A 12,354-nucleotide genomic window follows, 5' to 3' on the forward strand; every position below is an offset into this window, starting at 1 on the left:
AAAACGGATGCGTTTCACTTGGAATCAAATAATAAATATCTCACATTACACACTCGGTGCACGACACAACACACGGTCAGCTGATGCGTGCTGCTCCCCATTAGCTCACACCGGTCAGCTGCTGCCCCCCATCAGCACACACCGGTCAGCTGCTGCTCCACATCAGCACACACCGGCCAGCTGCTGCTCCCCATTAGCTCACACCGGTCAGCTGCTGCCCCCCATCAACGCACACCGGTCAAATGCTGCTTCCCATCAGCACACACCGGCCAACTGCTGCTTCCCATCAGCACACATCGGTCAGCCGCTGCTCCCCATCAGCACACACCGGCCAGCTGCTGCTTCCCATCAGCACGCACCGACCAGCTGCTGCTCTCCATCAGCACACACAAGCCAGCTGCTGCTCCACACCAACGCACACCGGTCAGCCTCTGCTCCCCATCAGTTCACACCAAGCAGCTGCTGCTCCACATCAACGCACACTGGTCAGCTGCTGCTCCCCATCAGTTCACACCAAACAGCTGCTGCTCCACATCAGCACACACTGGTCAGCCGCTGCTTCCCATCGATTCACACCAAGCAGCTGCTGCTCCACATCAGTTCACACCAAACAGCTGCTGCTCCACATCAGCATACGCCGGTCAGCCGCTGCTCCACATCAGCACACACCGAGCAGCTGCTGCTCCACATCAGCACCCACCGGTCAGCGCTGCTTCCCATCAGCACACACGGGAGCAACAAGGCATCTGGAGCGCTCGATTGAGGAGAGCCCACGGCCGCCTCACCCAAGCACTCGTGACTCATTTTTAGCGAGAGCTGGAGTTTGAGTTCTCCGTAATCACTTATCCCTTTGTTTGGCACGAGAACCTTGTAAGCTGTGTTGATAATGCTGGAGCCGCGCCACTTCACAACGGCGCCGCCGGGATCCTATGCTCGGGCTCAGAGACGCCCACAGTGACCACTCTGGGTCAGCGCCTGCTGCTTGGCGCAGCGAGAGTGAGCCCTAAATTCCGGCACGTATGCCATCGGTCGACGCAGACACGACGGCCCACTACAAACTTGATGTGTGTCAGGATCACCCAAAACAACGACATTGTCTGACGGCGCCACCTTAAGGATACTAACCTCGGTCAGCTGATGCCGAGTGGCACTGAGGAGCGTAGAGAGGCACAGGTCAACTGTCGGATTGACGGGACTGTACAGAGGTCACCGCAGGTCTGTCTCGTCAGCTCACAGCGTCGCTACAGACACCGCTCGGCGTCGGCTCCTGGCCAAGCTTAACGCCAGGTCGCCGGCGTATCCCGGTCAGTGTCACAGCAGATTAACGATGAACCCCGGTCAGTGTCACGCCAGGTCACCGGCGTACCCCGGTCAGTATCACGCCAGGTCACAGACGAATCCGACCAGCATCACGCCAGGTCACCGGCGCACCCCGGGCAGTACCACACCAGGTCACCGGCTTACCCCGGTCAGTATCACGCCAGGTCGCCGGCGTACCCCGGTCAGTATCACACCAGGTCGCCGGCGCACCCCGGCCAGTGACATACCAGGTCACCGGCTCACCCCAGTCAGTGTCACGCCAAGTCACCGACGTGCCCCGGCCAGTGTCACACCAGGCCATCGATGTGCCACGGCCAGTGTCACACGAGGCCACTGGCGCACCCCGGTCAGAGTCACGGCAGGTCAGCGGACGGCCGGCTGCAGGCAGCGCCAGGCAGTCGGCACCGTTGGCCCAGCTGACATCAGGCAGCACGCATCAGAAGGCCGGGCCGGCGTCGTCTTAGCTGGTGTGCTGGCTCCCTCAGGCGTGCGGGGCGTGGCAGCGGTCTCCGTCTCAGTGGTGCTGGCGTCCCGGCCCGTCTGTCCGCGTCCGTCTGTCGGGGCAGGGCGGCTGCGCCGGCACACTCACAGCGGGTGCGCGCACTGGCGCGAGCAGAGGCCCGGGCAGCACTTGAGCACGCCCGGGCAGTGGTCGTCGGCGTCGCAGGCGTTGACACGCGCCCCGCCTCGGCATGGCGGCGGCAAGTCATCCACAAACGACGGCGGCGGACAGAAGCCCGGCTTCGTCGAGAGCTGCTCCTCTGAAACGGACGGCCAGCGGTCACCGGCGGCCAGTGATGGTTGCCGGCGGTCAGTGGCGGTGATCGGCGGTCAGTGACAGCCGCCGGCGGTTAATGGTGGTTTCCGACAGCCAGTGCCACCCCCCGGCGGTCAGTGACGATCACCGGCGGTCAGTAACGGTCATTGGTGGTAAGTGACGGTCACCGGCGGTCCATGATGGTCACCCGCGATCTATGATGGCCACCGGCGATCAGTGACGATCACTGACGGTCAGTGATGGTCACCAGCGGTCAGTGATGGTAACCGGCGGTCAGTGAGACCACCGGCGCTCCGTGATAGTCACCGGCGGCTAGTGATGGTCACCGGCGGTCAGTGAGATCACCGGCGCTCCGTGATCGTCGCCGGCGGCCAGTGATGGTCACCGGCGGTCAGCTACAGCCATCAGTGATGAGTGACAGTCACCGGCGGTCAATGATGGCGCCTGACCGTCATCTATACATGACGCTTACCGACGGTTGTTAACGGTCTTCGATGGTCACCGAAGATCACGGATGACCACTTACGAGCAGTGACCGCCAGCGTGGATTGTTGTGACGAAAGTAGCGCCGTAGCCATGTGTAGACTCAGTTATGGTGAGCTCAGTACCGGTCGAAGTCCTCGGAAGCCCTCGGTCACGCCGCTCTCTCTAAAGCTCATTCTCGCCGCGCTCGTATCAGCTCATTACTCACCAACGGCAGTGGACGGCCAAATCCTGACAGCGACGGGTCAAAACCCGAATACGTTCAGACTATGTGTGGTCATGTGTGTTGTATCCGCCGCGGCGACTCGGTCGGCAGCCCTCGGCGGACGTTTATGAGCATGTGCGGGCGCAGACGGGTCGGGATCTAGGGCTAGCACAGATGACAGAAGATATGGTCGGGATTGAGGCCGACAGAAGGAGAGAGCACACCGTTTACACAAGCTCGCATCGAGGAACGCACAAGCTGTCCACTGAGAACCCTCATCGACAGCACGGCAGAGGCAGCGAGCTTCACAAAGCAGTTCGAAATGAGGCGAGAGAGAAGAGCGCATCAGCAAAAGAGAGACACAGGTCATGAGAGGGAGAGAGTAAGAGCGTGAGGTCGAGAGGAGAAGAAGAGCGCACCTGGCAGCACGCAGGAGAACAGGCAGCCGTTGTGGCAGCACTTGAGGCCGGCTGGACAGTGGCGGTCGTTGGCGCGGTAGCACTTGGGTCGGCCGTCGCGCCAGCAGCGGCGCACCACGTGCCAGCTGATGGCTGGACAGGTGCCGGGCCGGCCGGCCGGCTGGCAGGTCAGGCCGCAGCCAGACGGGCAGCACTTCCGCGAGCCGGCGCACTGGCCGTCGTGCAGACACAGGTCCCGCGCCGGCATCCGGCACCGGAGCCGCTCGAGCGGCGCGTGCGGGCAGCCGCCCGGCTTGACCGGCACCTCTGCGGCGCCCCGTCACGGCCCAGTCACGACAGGTCACACCGGGTCATGCCAGGTCAAGACCGGCGACGGGCGAGGCGCGGGCCGGTGACAGGCGGAAAACGGAGGCAAGCAGGTGAAACGCAGACGGAACAAGAGGGACACAGGTGGGTCACAGCCGATACACGTAAAGACTCAAGCACACAAGAAGCAAGTGAGAAAGTTGGGAAGCCTTTGCTCTCACAAACTTAAACAGCTTTCAGTGTAGAATATGACCGTGGATGTAAAAGCATTCAAATATACCACTTGAGCCCTAACCCAACCATATAGAAGAGTGTTACAGCATGGCTGACTTGGATACGCTAGTATAGTTGATGAGCCTGATAGATTCTCTAGAGGATCAGAAATGTTACGTATCTGGCATCACGGAGAATGGCATCAAGCCACAGAACGGGTATACGTGAACACATAAAGGCTGGCTAAAGCAGTCGAGAAGTCACACGGCAGTGGTAAAGAGGAACATTTGCACAGTTGCGACAGGACACGCCTGAAGGGAAGCTGCACGTGCACTCAATACGCATGATACGTTGTGATGACGAGCGATCCGGCGAGACGATTTAGGACTCCAGTAAGCCCGCGATCGCGCGGTGTTCCCTTATATGGATATGAAAGCTCAGGGCCGTAAAGAGGGCGCAACACGTTAAAGGTCCGTTTATACGAAGGCCTGCAAACTCAAGCCTGGTGAAGTAGAGCATGCTTAAGTGTCTGGCTGCGAGTGACTACGATTAATGCATGCCTGGTGTAGAAACTACAGCCATCTAAATGCAACACATGCTACGCATGTGCACGCACACACCGATTGTAAATGCACAAGATAACGTGTCTGTTCAAGTACCAACCCATAGTTGTCAGCTGGAGCCTTTAATGCATAGATGCTGGAGATGGTTGTCAGTCACCACCCGTGACTCATCAGAGACCAGGCATGAGATGCGGGCCTGGCCTGAGCTGGCTTGGCCGGTGAAGCGGACCGGGCGGCGCAGCCTGCTCGGACCGCTTACACCCGGCTCGGCCGATTGGCGGCCCAGCCGTACCGGTCCCGATGCACTGAGGCGTGCTCCGGGACAGAGCGGCGCGATCATCAGGCCCCAGTAGCCGAGTGCGGGGCAGGGGGGGGGGGGGCGGGGTGCCGGTACTCACCCTCAGCCAGCACCGCCGCCTGCTCTATGGCGCCGCCCGCCTCGGACACTGCCGGCAGAGTAACGGGTCAGAGGTGGCCGTCCGTTTCGGCCGGCTCGATGCAGGTCAGGCCGGGGGCCCTGGCGGGGGTACCGGGCCGGCCCGGCTGGTACAGGTCAGGCCCTGGCCCGGTTCGATGCAGGTCAGGCCGGGGGCTCCGACCTAGCTGATACAGGTCAAGCCGAATGGTCCCGGCTCGAGCTCCGCCGTTCGCTAGCCGGCCGGCTTGGCCGCTAGGGGGCGCCCCTGGCTAGTGCACGTGACCAACGCAATCACGTCCACAGCGGGTCATCACGTGGCGACACTGGACAGGCAGGACGCCCTGCAGGGAGGCGCTGGCCCAGCGTGGGCCGTGGGGGGGGGGGGGGTAACAATGACCTGAGTAATCCGTAAACCACGCGGCGCCGGTGAGGGAGGCGATAACCCACGCCGCACACGAGCCATGCTACACCGGAAGCAACATACTAACCTGACATCACAGGCTTCAAAACTTAGCATGCGTCTTTGATATAGCCAAACATCTTATCCAGTCACGCATTTTGGATGAGTAGCGTTTGAGATTACTGCACGCAACCACCGGCGCAAGTTTGAACACTGGGTGTTTGACATGGCGTTTGATTTATGACGATAAGCACACAAAGAAACCTATTTCATTCACGCAGCCTGACAGCACAAAACTCGCGAATGACAGTTTATTGGGGCGCCTTAAGATCAACTGCTCGCGCCCTTCGTCATATTTTGCTTTCACGGCACCATTGCATGGGCTACTTTGTCCTGTGCTCCTCTGCATGCGAACTGCTGTTGCAACAGTGCGACGACCCCACTAACACAACAGTCAGGAAAATGACTCAGTTATCACGTTAAGTAGCATTATCAAAGGAATGTAGAAAAACCTGCTCGCTGCTACTACAAGCAGCCCAGACGGCCAATTTGACGCAGATAGCATTATTGGTACGCGGTGTGAGCATACCAGTCATGCAATCAGGCACATTCACCAATCATCGGAGGCCATGAACTAACTACCTCCTCTCATGAGCTGACGTCTTCGAAGAACGATCGGTATTAGGGCGGCATGGTTCCCCAGCCACTAGAATGCTGGACAAACCAGTGCTGACCAGAGCCCGCATCTGTGCCGGGACGACCAGCTGCAAGCGGCACATTGCTGTATTGGGGTTTTATGACACACGCGGCTACCGACGTTCTATGGTGTCGCATGCCTCTCGCACTGACTGAGAAGCCGGGCGCACGGGGAATCGAATCCAGCGTCTCCGATCTCCCAGACGCGCAGCGTAACCACTTAACTACAGACGACCCGGCATATTAAGTTGATGTTCCCTGTAAGCGCGACATACAAAGGTCGTGTATAAAGTGGGAAGGGGCGGAAGGGTCCGGCTACTGCCTTCAGCATCTTGAGAAATAACTCTCCCACAACGTCGAGTGGGAAGAAATGAATGTGTGCGCACTTAAAATCGACCTGGGCCCCTCTCTCCACCGTGGTTTGGTCGCCACTGGTGAGATGACGGCAGGTTTGTCACATGGCTCTACCGTGTGGAGCAGGCCTTGTGTAGAAATGTAAAGCCATATCAAAACAATTGAATGATCGACATGACATAGCATAATATGCCCGCAACGCAGGTGCAGCCACGTATTGAGCAATTCGTTGAATGCATTGATTGCGTTAAATGAAGCATGCCATCTTTCTAACCTTGCCATTCATAAGCCAAACAAGTCAAATTTGGTTGGTAACACTATTTTTGCGGGATTGCTCCGAAAAACTTCTAACTTTGATTTCACACGAGCCCGGGTGGTCGGCTTGACACCCTTGGCTCGGGTGGGGGTCAATTTGGCCGCCTGAGATCTTATAAATTAAGAGAGCTAGAGACACCAAATTTACAGGGTGTGTTGACCTGTACGTGTACTTACTTAGGTCAAATTTTAAGGTTCCTAGGCTATGCAATTTGGGTCAAGTAAGGTCAAACAAGGTCAAATTTCAGGTTGGTCTCCAAAGTGCCCCTGGAACCTAGATAAGTGTTTGAAGCAAAAAGTCACACACTCATTTAAGGTCAATGACCTTTTTGACTTTTTGAAAGCCATGTTGATCAAAGTCATACAAGACTGCAATGCGTTTTGCATTTGAATAAGCGACTAGGATTACGTTAGGCACTATGCCCCTAAAAACCAAATGTTGACCGGGGCTATTTTAGGTCAGTAGCCTATTGTGACCTGTGAAAAGACCATGGCGGGTGCACAATACGGTTCCTGTTATCAATAAATTCGAAATGGGCGCCAGAAAATTCTCCATACGCTAAGCCCTAGAGTAAAAACAGGTTGATTTTGACTCTGGATTGGCCTTCATACCTAACCCTAAGTCAATGCACTTTGCTCATTCATGCTGCCTAAGAAAGTATCTCAGAGATGTATGGCTTCGTCTAACACTTAGTTGTTGGATCAGGTTGAACGATTCCCTGGAAATTGCCTTCGCTGAAACCATGGCCTGACTTTGACCTGCCATAGGTCAGCGACCTTGCAAGGTACATCTAATTTTTTATGTTAGGTGATCCGCTATTGACTTTTCTACAGCAATGCAAAAGGTTGCGTGGTTACGCCGCGCCGTTCGGAAACCATCCCGAAAAAATCTTAGGGGATCAATCTGACCCCCACCCGAGCGCGCGCTTAAGTAGCCGCTCCGACCGGTGAAGTTCCACTATACTTAATGCTCGCCACTGTGCTTAATGATTAAACACGTGGATCATGGCACGTTAAGTTTGTTTGTGTCGTGTGTGATAAACCTTGCACGTGTTTTTACCCGACGATGCATCTGGTGTCAGCTGTGAAACGCCTACAATCAAGTATGACTGTGTATACATATGTACGTACATACATATGTATATATATATATATATATATATATATATATATATATATATATATATATATATATATATATATATATATAAATATATATATATATATATATATATATATATACCATACCATATATATATATATATGGTATGTATGTTGATATGTGTGTATGTTTGTGTCAAACCTTGTGCAATGAGATGTTTCAGTTCTATCTGAGCCTCCCCCAGCGTGAACCAACAATTCTTTCCATTTTCTATCGTAAAGCAGTCGTGATAGCTTTCCCAGGGCGTAACCGATGGCTTCCAGGTCACACCCTTACGTGTGGGCCATTAAGCCGCCACTATGCCATGTCATGAGCTCTCGTCGTGGGCAGCCAAGTAGGTTAACGACTGCACCAATGCCGAGCCACAGTCCATCCATGCACTCGGAGCATGGGTGGACTTAAATTGCTAGGACGAGTGCCGTGAGAAAGTATCGCTGGCTGAGAAATAGCTTGGTGTGTATGCTGTCGGAGCAGCGTCGTCGTGTTGCTCCCGCCGGACAGACGCGTCAGCTGAGCCGGTGTGGGGTGCTGGGCCGGCCGGGCGGGCGGCCGCTGAGTGGCGCCTCCAGTGGCGCCCGTTATCGGCCCAGATCACCGCCGAGCACACTCCAGCATGCACACCTGTCGAGAGGCCACCTAGCAGCGGGCGGGGAGAGAGAGAGAGAGAGAGAGCGCGTGCTCGGGCAGCCGGGGGCCGGCTGGGGTCGGCGGCCTCGGCCTCCGCCGGCAGCCAGGACACGGCCGTCCCCAGCCAGCGGCGCCGGCCTCCCCGGACTCCGCCGGCAGCCAGGACACGGCCGTCCCCAGCCAGCGGTGTCAGCCTCCCAGGCCTTCGTCGGCAGCCCAGCCTCCCCGGCCTCCGTCGGCAGCCAAGACACGGCCGTCCTCAGCCAGCGGCGCCGGCCTCCCCGGCCTCCGCCGGCAGCCAGGACACGGCCGTCCCCAGCCAGCGGTGTCGGCCTCACGGAGCGCGGGGAACTCACTAGCCGCATGGCTCACCAGTGCCCAGTAGTGGTCAGGTACGGTCAGGAGTCGTTGCATCCCGACGATCACGACTTTATAGCATCATCCGGTGATCATGAACGGCGCTCGCTGGATGCGCAAGATAAATCTCCAAGTCGTGACTGCCTGCGACGGAATCTTTCACCCCACCTTCTGGCTGTTTTTCCGCAGTGATTCACCTGGCGAGACAAAAAGCGAGACCCACCCATGCAGAATTAACGGAGCTTCCTGCAAGATCTTGATATGGCACCGGAACCTGTCTCCTTCAGCAACTGGCTCAGCGGGATTGTTGACATCGAGGTATCGTGACTTAATTGCATACCACACCCCCGAGATCTCAGCGAACATTCGCCGCGGACCAATGACCCAGATGCCAGCTCGAGGAGGAATGCAAACCATCAATTCGACGCCGCTACGTTCGCTGACGGCGTCTCATGAACCGTCTGGTAATCCCCAGGGTATGTGGGAGCCGTACTGAATGAACAACAATGTCTGAAATGTACCATTGCGGTATGTTATGAATGTGTAATGCATGACTTTTCTGCCCGCTATTTATAAACGCCGCAAAGCAGGCACGGAGAGCAGATGGATACGAAAACGACAAAACTGCGACGGAACGCAGCTGCTGCCTCCACGGTTCGCGAGGAATATCAGGGCCCTGTTAACCCTTCCACGTTCTCTCCGTTCGAGCCGAACAGCGGCTTCTACTGAACGTGCGTCACAAATGAGATAACTCAGATGATGCCATGCTAAATCCATCGCTTAGTTTATATTGGCGCTTATAACGGCTTATCGACGATCATTGGTGGTTCATGGCCTTCTTAGCACCTCTCTGTCAAGCGAACTCGTGCTTAATTAATAGTGGAGTTATTTATTAATTATATTTGACGCCATATTTATTATAGTAATTATAATTGACGCCAGAAACAATGCAGATAACCTAAATTTAATGCAACCAACAGCAGATATTCCTACACTGGCAGTAATTGCTTGTGCAAAAAATGGCAAGCTAAGTACAGAAGAAGGCCCTTAGCATCGCAATAATTTTTATTGTGCATGGTTTTGTGAATTCCACAAAGGGAGCCGACGTGGTTAACTTTTGACACCAGAATCAATTCCACTACGATTTCGAAGCCAGGATGATATCTCGTTGAGCCGGAGAAGCAGTCGATTCAAAATTGTGCTGCTCTGCTCTGAGTGAGTTCTGAGTCAGCGCCATCACCCATTTAGATAGTGAGTCACAGTTGCAGTCGAAACCGCTAAAGCGGCATCAAGCATAAAGCTGGAGTGTGGACTGCGACCGTACTCCAGGCTAGCTCTGCGACGGTGGCGCCCCAGCTCCGGGCCAGCTCTCCGGCGGCGGCGCCCCAGCCCCAGGCCGGCTCTCCGGCGACACCGCCCCAGCTCCAGGTCAACTCTCCGGCGGTGGCGCTCCAGCCCCAGGCCGGCTCTCCGGCGACACCGCCCCAGCTCCAGGTCAACTCTCCGGCGACACCGCTCCAGCTCCGGGCCAGCTCTCCGACGGCGGCGCCCCAGCTCCGGGCCAGCTCTCCGGCGGCGGCGCCCCAGCTCCAGGCCGGCTCTCCAGTGACACCGCCCCAGCTCCCGCCCAGCTCTCCGGCGGCGGCGTCCCAGCCCCCGCCCAGCTCTCCGGCGGCGGTGCCCCGGCTCCCGCCCAGCTCTCCGGCGGCGGTGCCCCGGCTCCCGGCCAGCTCTCCAGCGGCAGCTGAGCTCCCGTCCACCCATCCGGCCGTTGAAGGCAGCGCGGCCGGACGCCGGCGGTGGCTGGGGTCCGGTCCAGCCCCGCCCGGCCGCTGCAGCAGCGCGGCCAGGCGCCGGCGGCAGCTGGGCCCCCGGGCGGCCCATAGCGCAGTCACGCACCCCTCATCGGCGTTGTGCGCTCGGAACACGTGACACGTCGGGTGATTCTCCATACGTAGCAAGCTAGTGCCTTTCAAGATTTCGAAGTTCACGTCATCCAAGGGCTGCTGATGTCTCTGTCCCACCAGGTGCCACACAGCCTGAAGATGGGATGCGTTCACACATGACCGCGACAGTCACTGGACGTTCCGACTGCATGGGTGAGCCGTGGCTCGGCATTGGTGCAACCGTTAGCCTACTTGGTCGCCCACGGTGAGCGCTTATGGCATAGGGCGGCTTAATGGCCCATACGTAAGGGCGTGACTTGGCAGGCATCGGTCACGCCCTGGGAAAGCTATGTCGACGGTCGTAATGTAGTGCAACAGTGAAATAATCGTGCGTGTTGGGAATGCGAATTGGCAATCGGCTAACTATTAGAGAAAGGCGATTTATCAGATGATCTGATGGATGTGCTTTTTTAGCAGGCCACTGCGATAATTTTTTTCAGTTAACAAAGAACGAATCCAATCTCCCATAGCACGTGCCGATGCTCAGAAGCATTTTTACACTGCGGTATTTGTGGTTTAGTAACAGTAATATGCAAGCCCCGTCGTACCATTTCGAATTTCGTTCATCGAATGATCAGCCTGCCAGAGTGTATGCCATTGAAACCACTGAAAGATGTTTTGGCATTTCCGTTTGTATTGTCGTGTGCAAGGTAAACGAAGAGCAGCTTGCAAAATACGCACAGCGTTTTAAGTGCCAATGATATAATTTACAAAATAGTAACACGTTACCGGACAGGTTTGGATGAGCGGTTGGTATCCCTTTCATAAACCCGAGAGAGGTGCCTTCTACCTCAGCTGCCATTCCTTCAGCCAGGGTAGCCTGGGGTCATGGAGAAAGATCCGGCACCGCCTCCGCCTGCCGGCAGCCAAACTTCTGACTCAGCGAAACTCGTCCTCACGGTATTAATCTGCCAGACGGCACGCCCTTCTACTATGAATCTATCAATGTCCCACTCCGCTCAAGCTGCCCACGTCTCCTCTTTCACCCTCGTCTTGTTCCTCGACTCTCCTTGTCTGTCCCTGTTCTTCTCCTGCCTCTCGTCCTCGTTCTCTATATGCCTTTCATACTGTCCGTCCTAGTCCTCCTTCCTCTGCCCCTCCCGTCTCCTACACTCTTCCTCCCCGCCTCTGCGCGCCTCACCTAGCGGCAGAAACCCAGTTCCTTCTCCTCCAGTCCTCTCCCGTCTCCTGCTCTCTTCCTCCCCGCCTCTGCGCGCCTCACCTGGCGACAGACACCCAGGTCCTCCTCGCTCTGCCCGCTCCCGTGTCCTGCCCTCTCCCTCCCCACCTCTGCGCGCCTCACCTGGCGACAGACACCCAGGTCCTCCTTGCTCTGCCCGCTCCCATGTCCTGCTCTCTCCCTTCCCGCCTCTGCGCGCCTCACCTGGCGGCAGGCAGACGTGGTTGCCGGCCACCTCGCAGCACTTGAGGCTGGTGGGGCACTCGAGCGCCTCGGGGTGGCTCGGCCGACACGGGATCAGCTCGCGCAGCGCCGCCACCCGCTCGTCCACCTCCGACTCGTCCACAGGACACCGGCCGGGGCGAGCTGCGGCACGTGACGGCCCAGTCACGTCCCATCACTGATTGGTGACAGCGGATGCCGTGGCAACGGCGCTTCTGTCAGCAAAGTGGCGCCACAGTGCGGTCACAAAAATAGCCGTCGCAGCAGTCAACAGCGTCAACGGACAACAGAGCAGTCAACGGTGTCAGCATAGTCACAACTCCAGAGCAGTGTCGACTCAGTGATGGGACAGCGCGGTACCAGCTCAATAATGAGCCAGCGCAGTGCGGC

General features: G+C 57.0%; 1 protein-coding gene across 1 annotated transcript in view; it reads right to left on the bottom strand.

The window, feature by feature from the left end:
- Positions 1-1,905: 1,905 nt before the first annotated feature.
- LOC119110179 (WAP four-disulfide core domain protein 5) overlaps positions 1,906-12,354 on the bottom strand; it is a 30,680-nt gene continuing 20,231 nt past the window's right edge. Inside the window, exons 2-6 of the mRNA XM_037233916.1 lie at positions 11,947-12,079; positions 4,686-4,733; positions 3,395-3,511; positions 3,206-3,256; positions 1,906-2,081 (exon numbers count right to left, since the gene is read on the bottom strand). Of these exons, the coding sequence (XP_037089811.1) occupies positions 1,906-2,081; positions 3,206-3,256; positions 3,395-3,511; positions 4,686-4,733; positions 11,947-12,079 (525 nt within the window). The remainder of the gene's footprint in view (positions 2,082-3,205; positions 3,257-3,394; positions 3,512-4,685; positions 4,734-11,946; positions 12,080-12,354) is intronic.

Source organism: Pollicipes pollicipes, unplaced genomic scaffold (assembly GCF_011947565.3).
Source record: "Pollicipes pollicipes isolate AB1234 unplaced genomic scaffold, Ppol_2.1 Scaffold_7231;HRSCAF=8579_pilon_pilon_pilon, whole genome shotgun sequence".
NCBI classification, from domain to species: domain Eukaryota; kingdom Metazoa; phylum Arthropoda; class Thecostraca; order Pollicipedomorpha; family Pollicipedidae; genus Pollicipes; species Pollicipes pollicipes.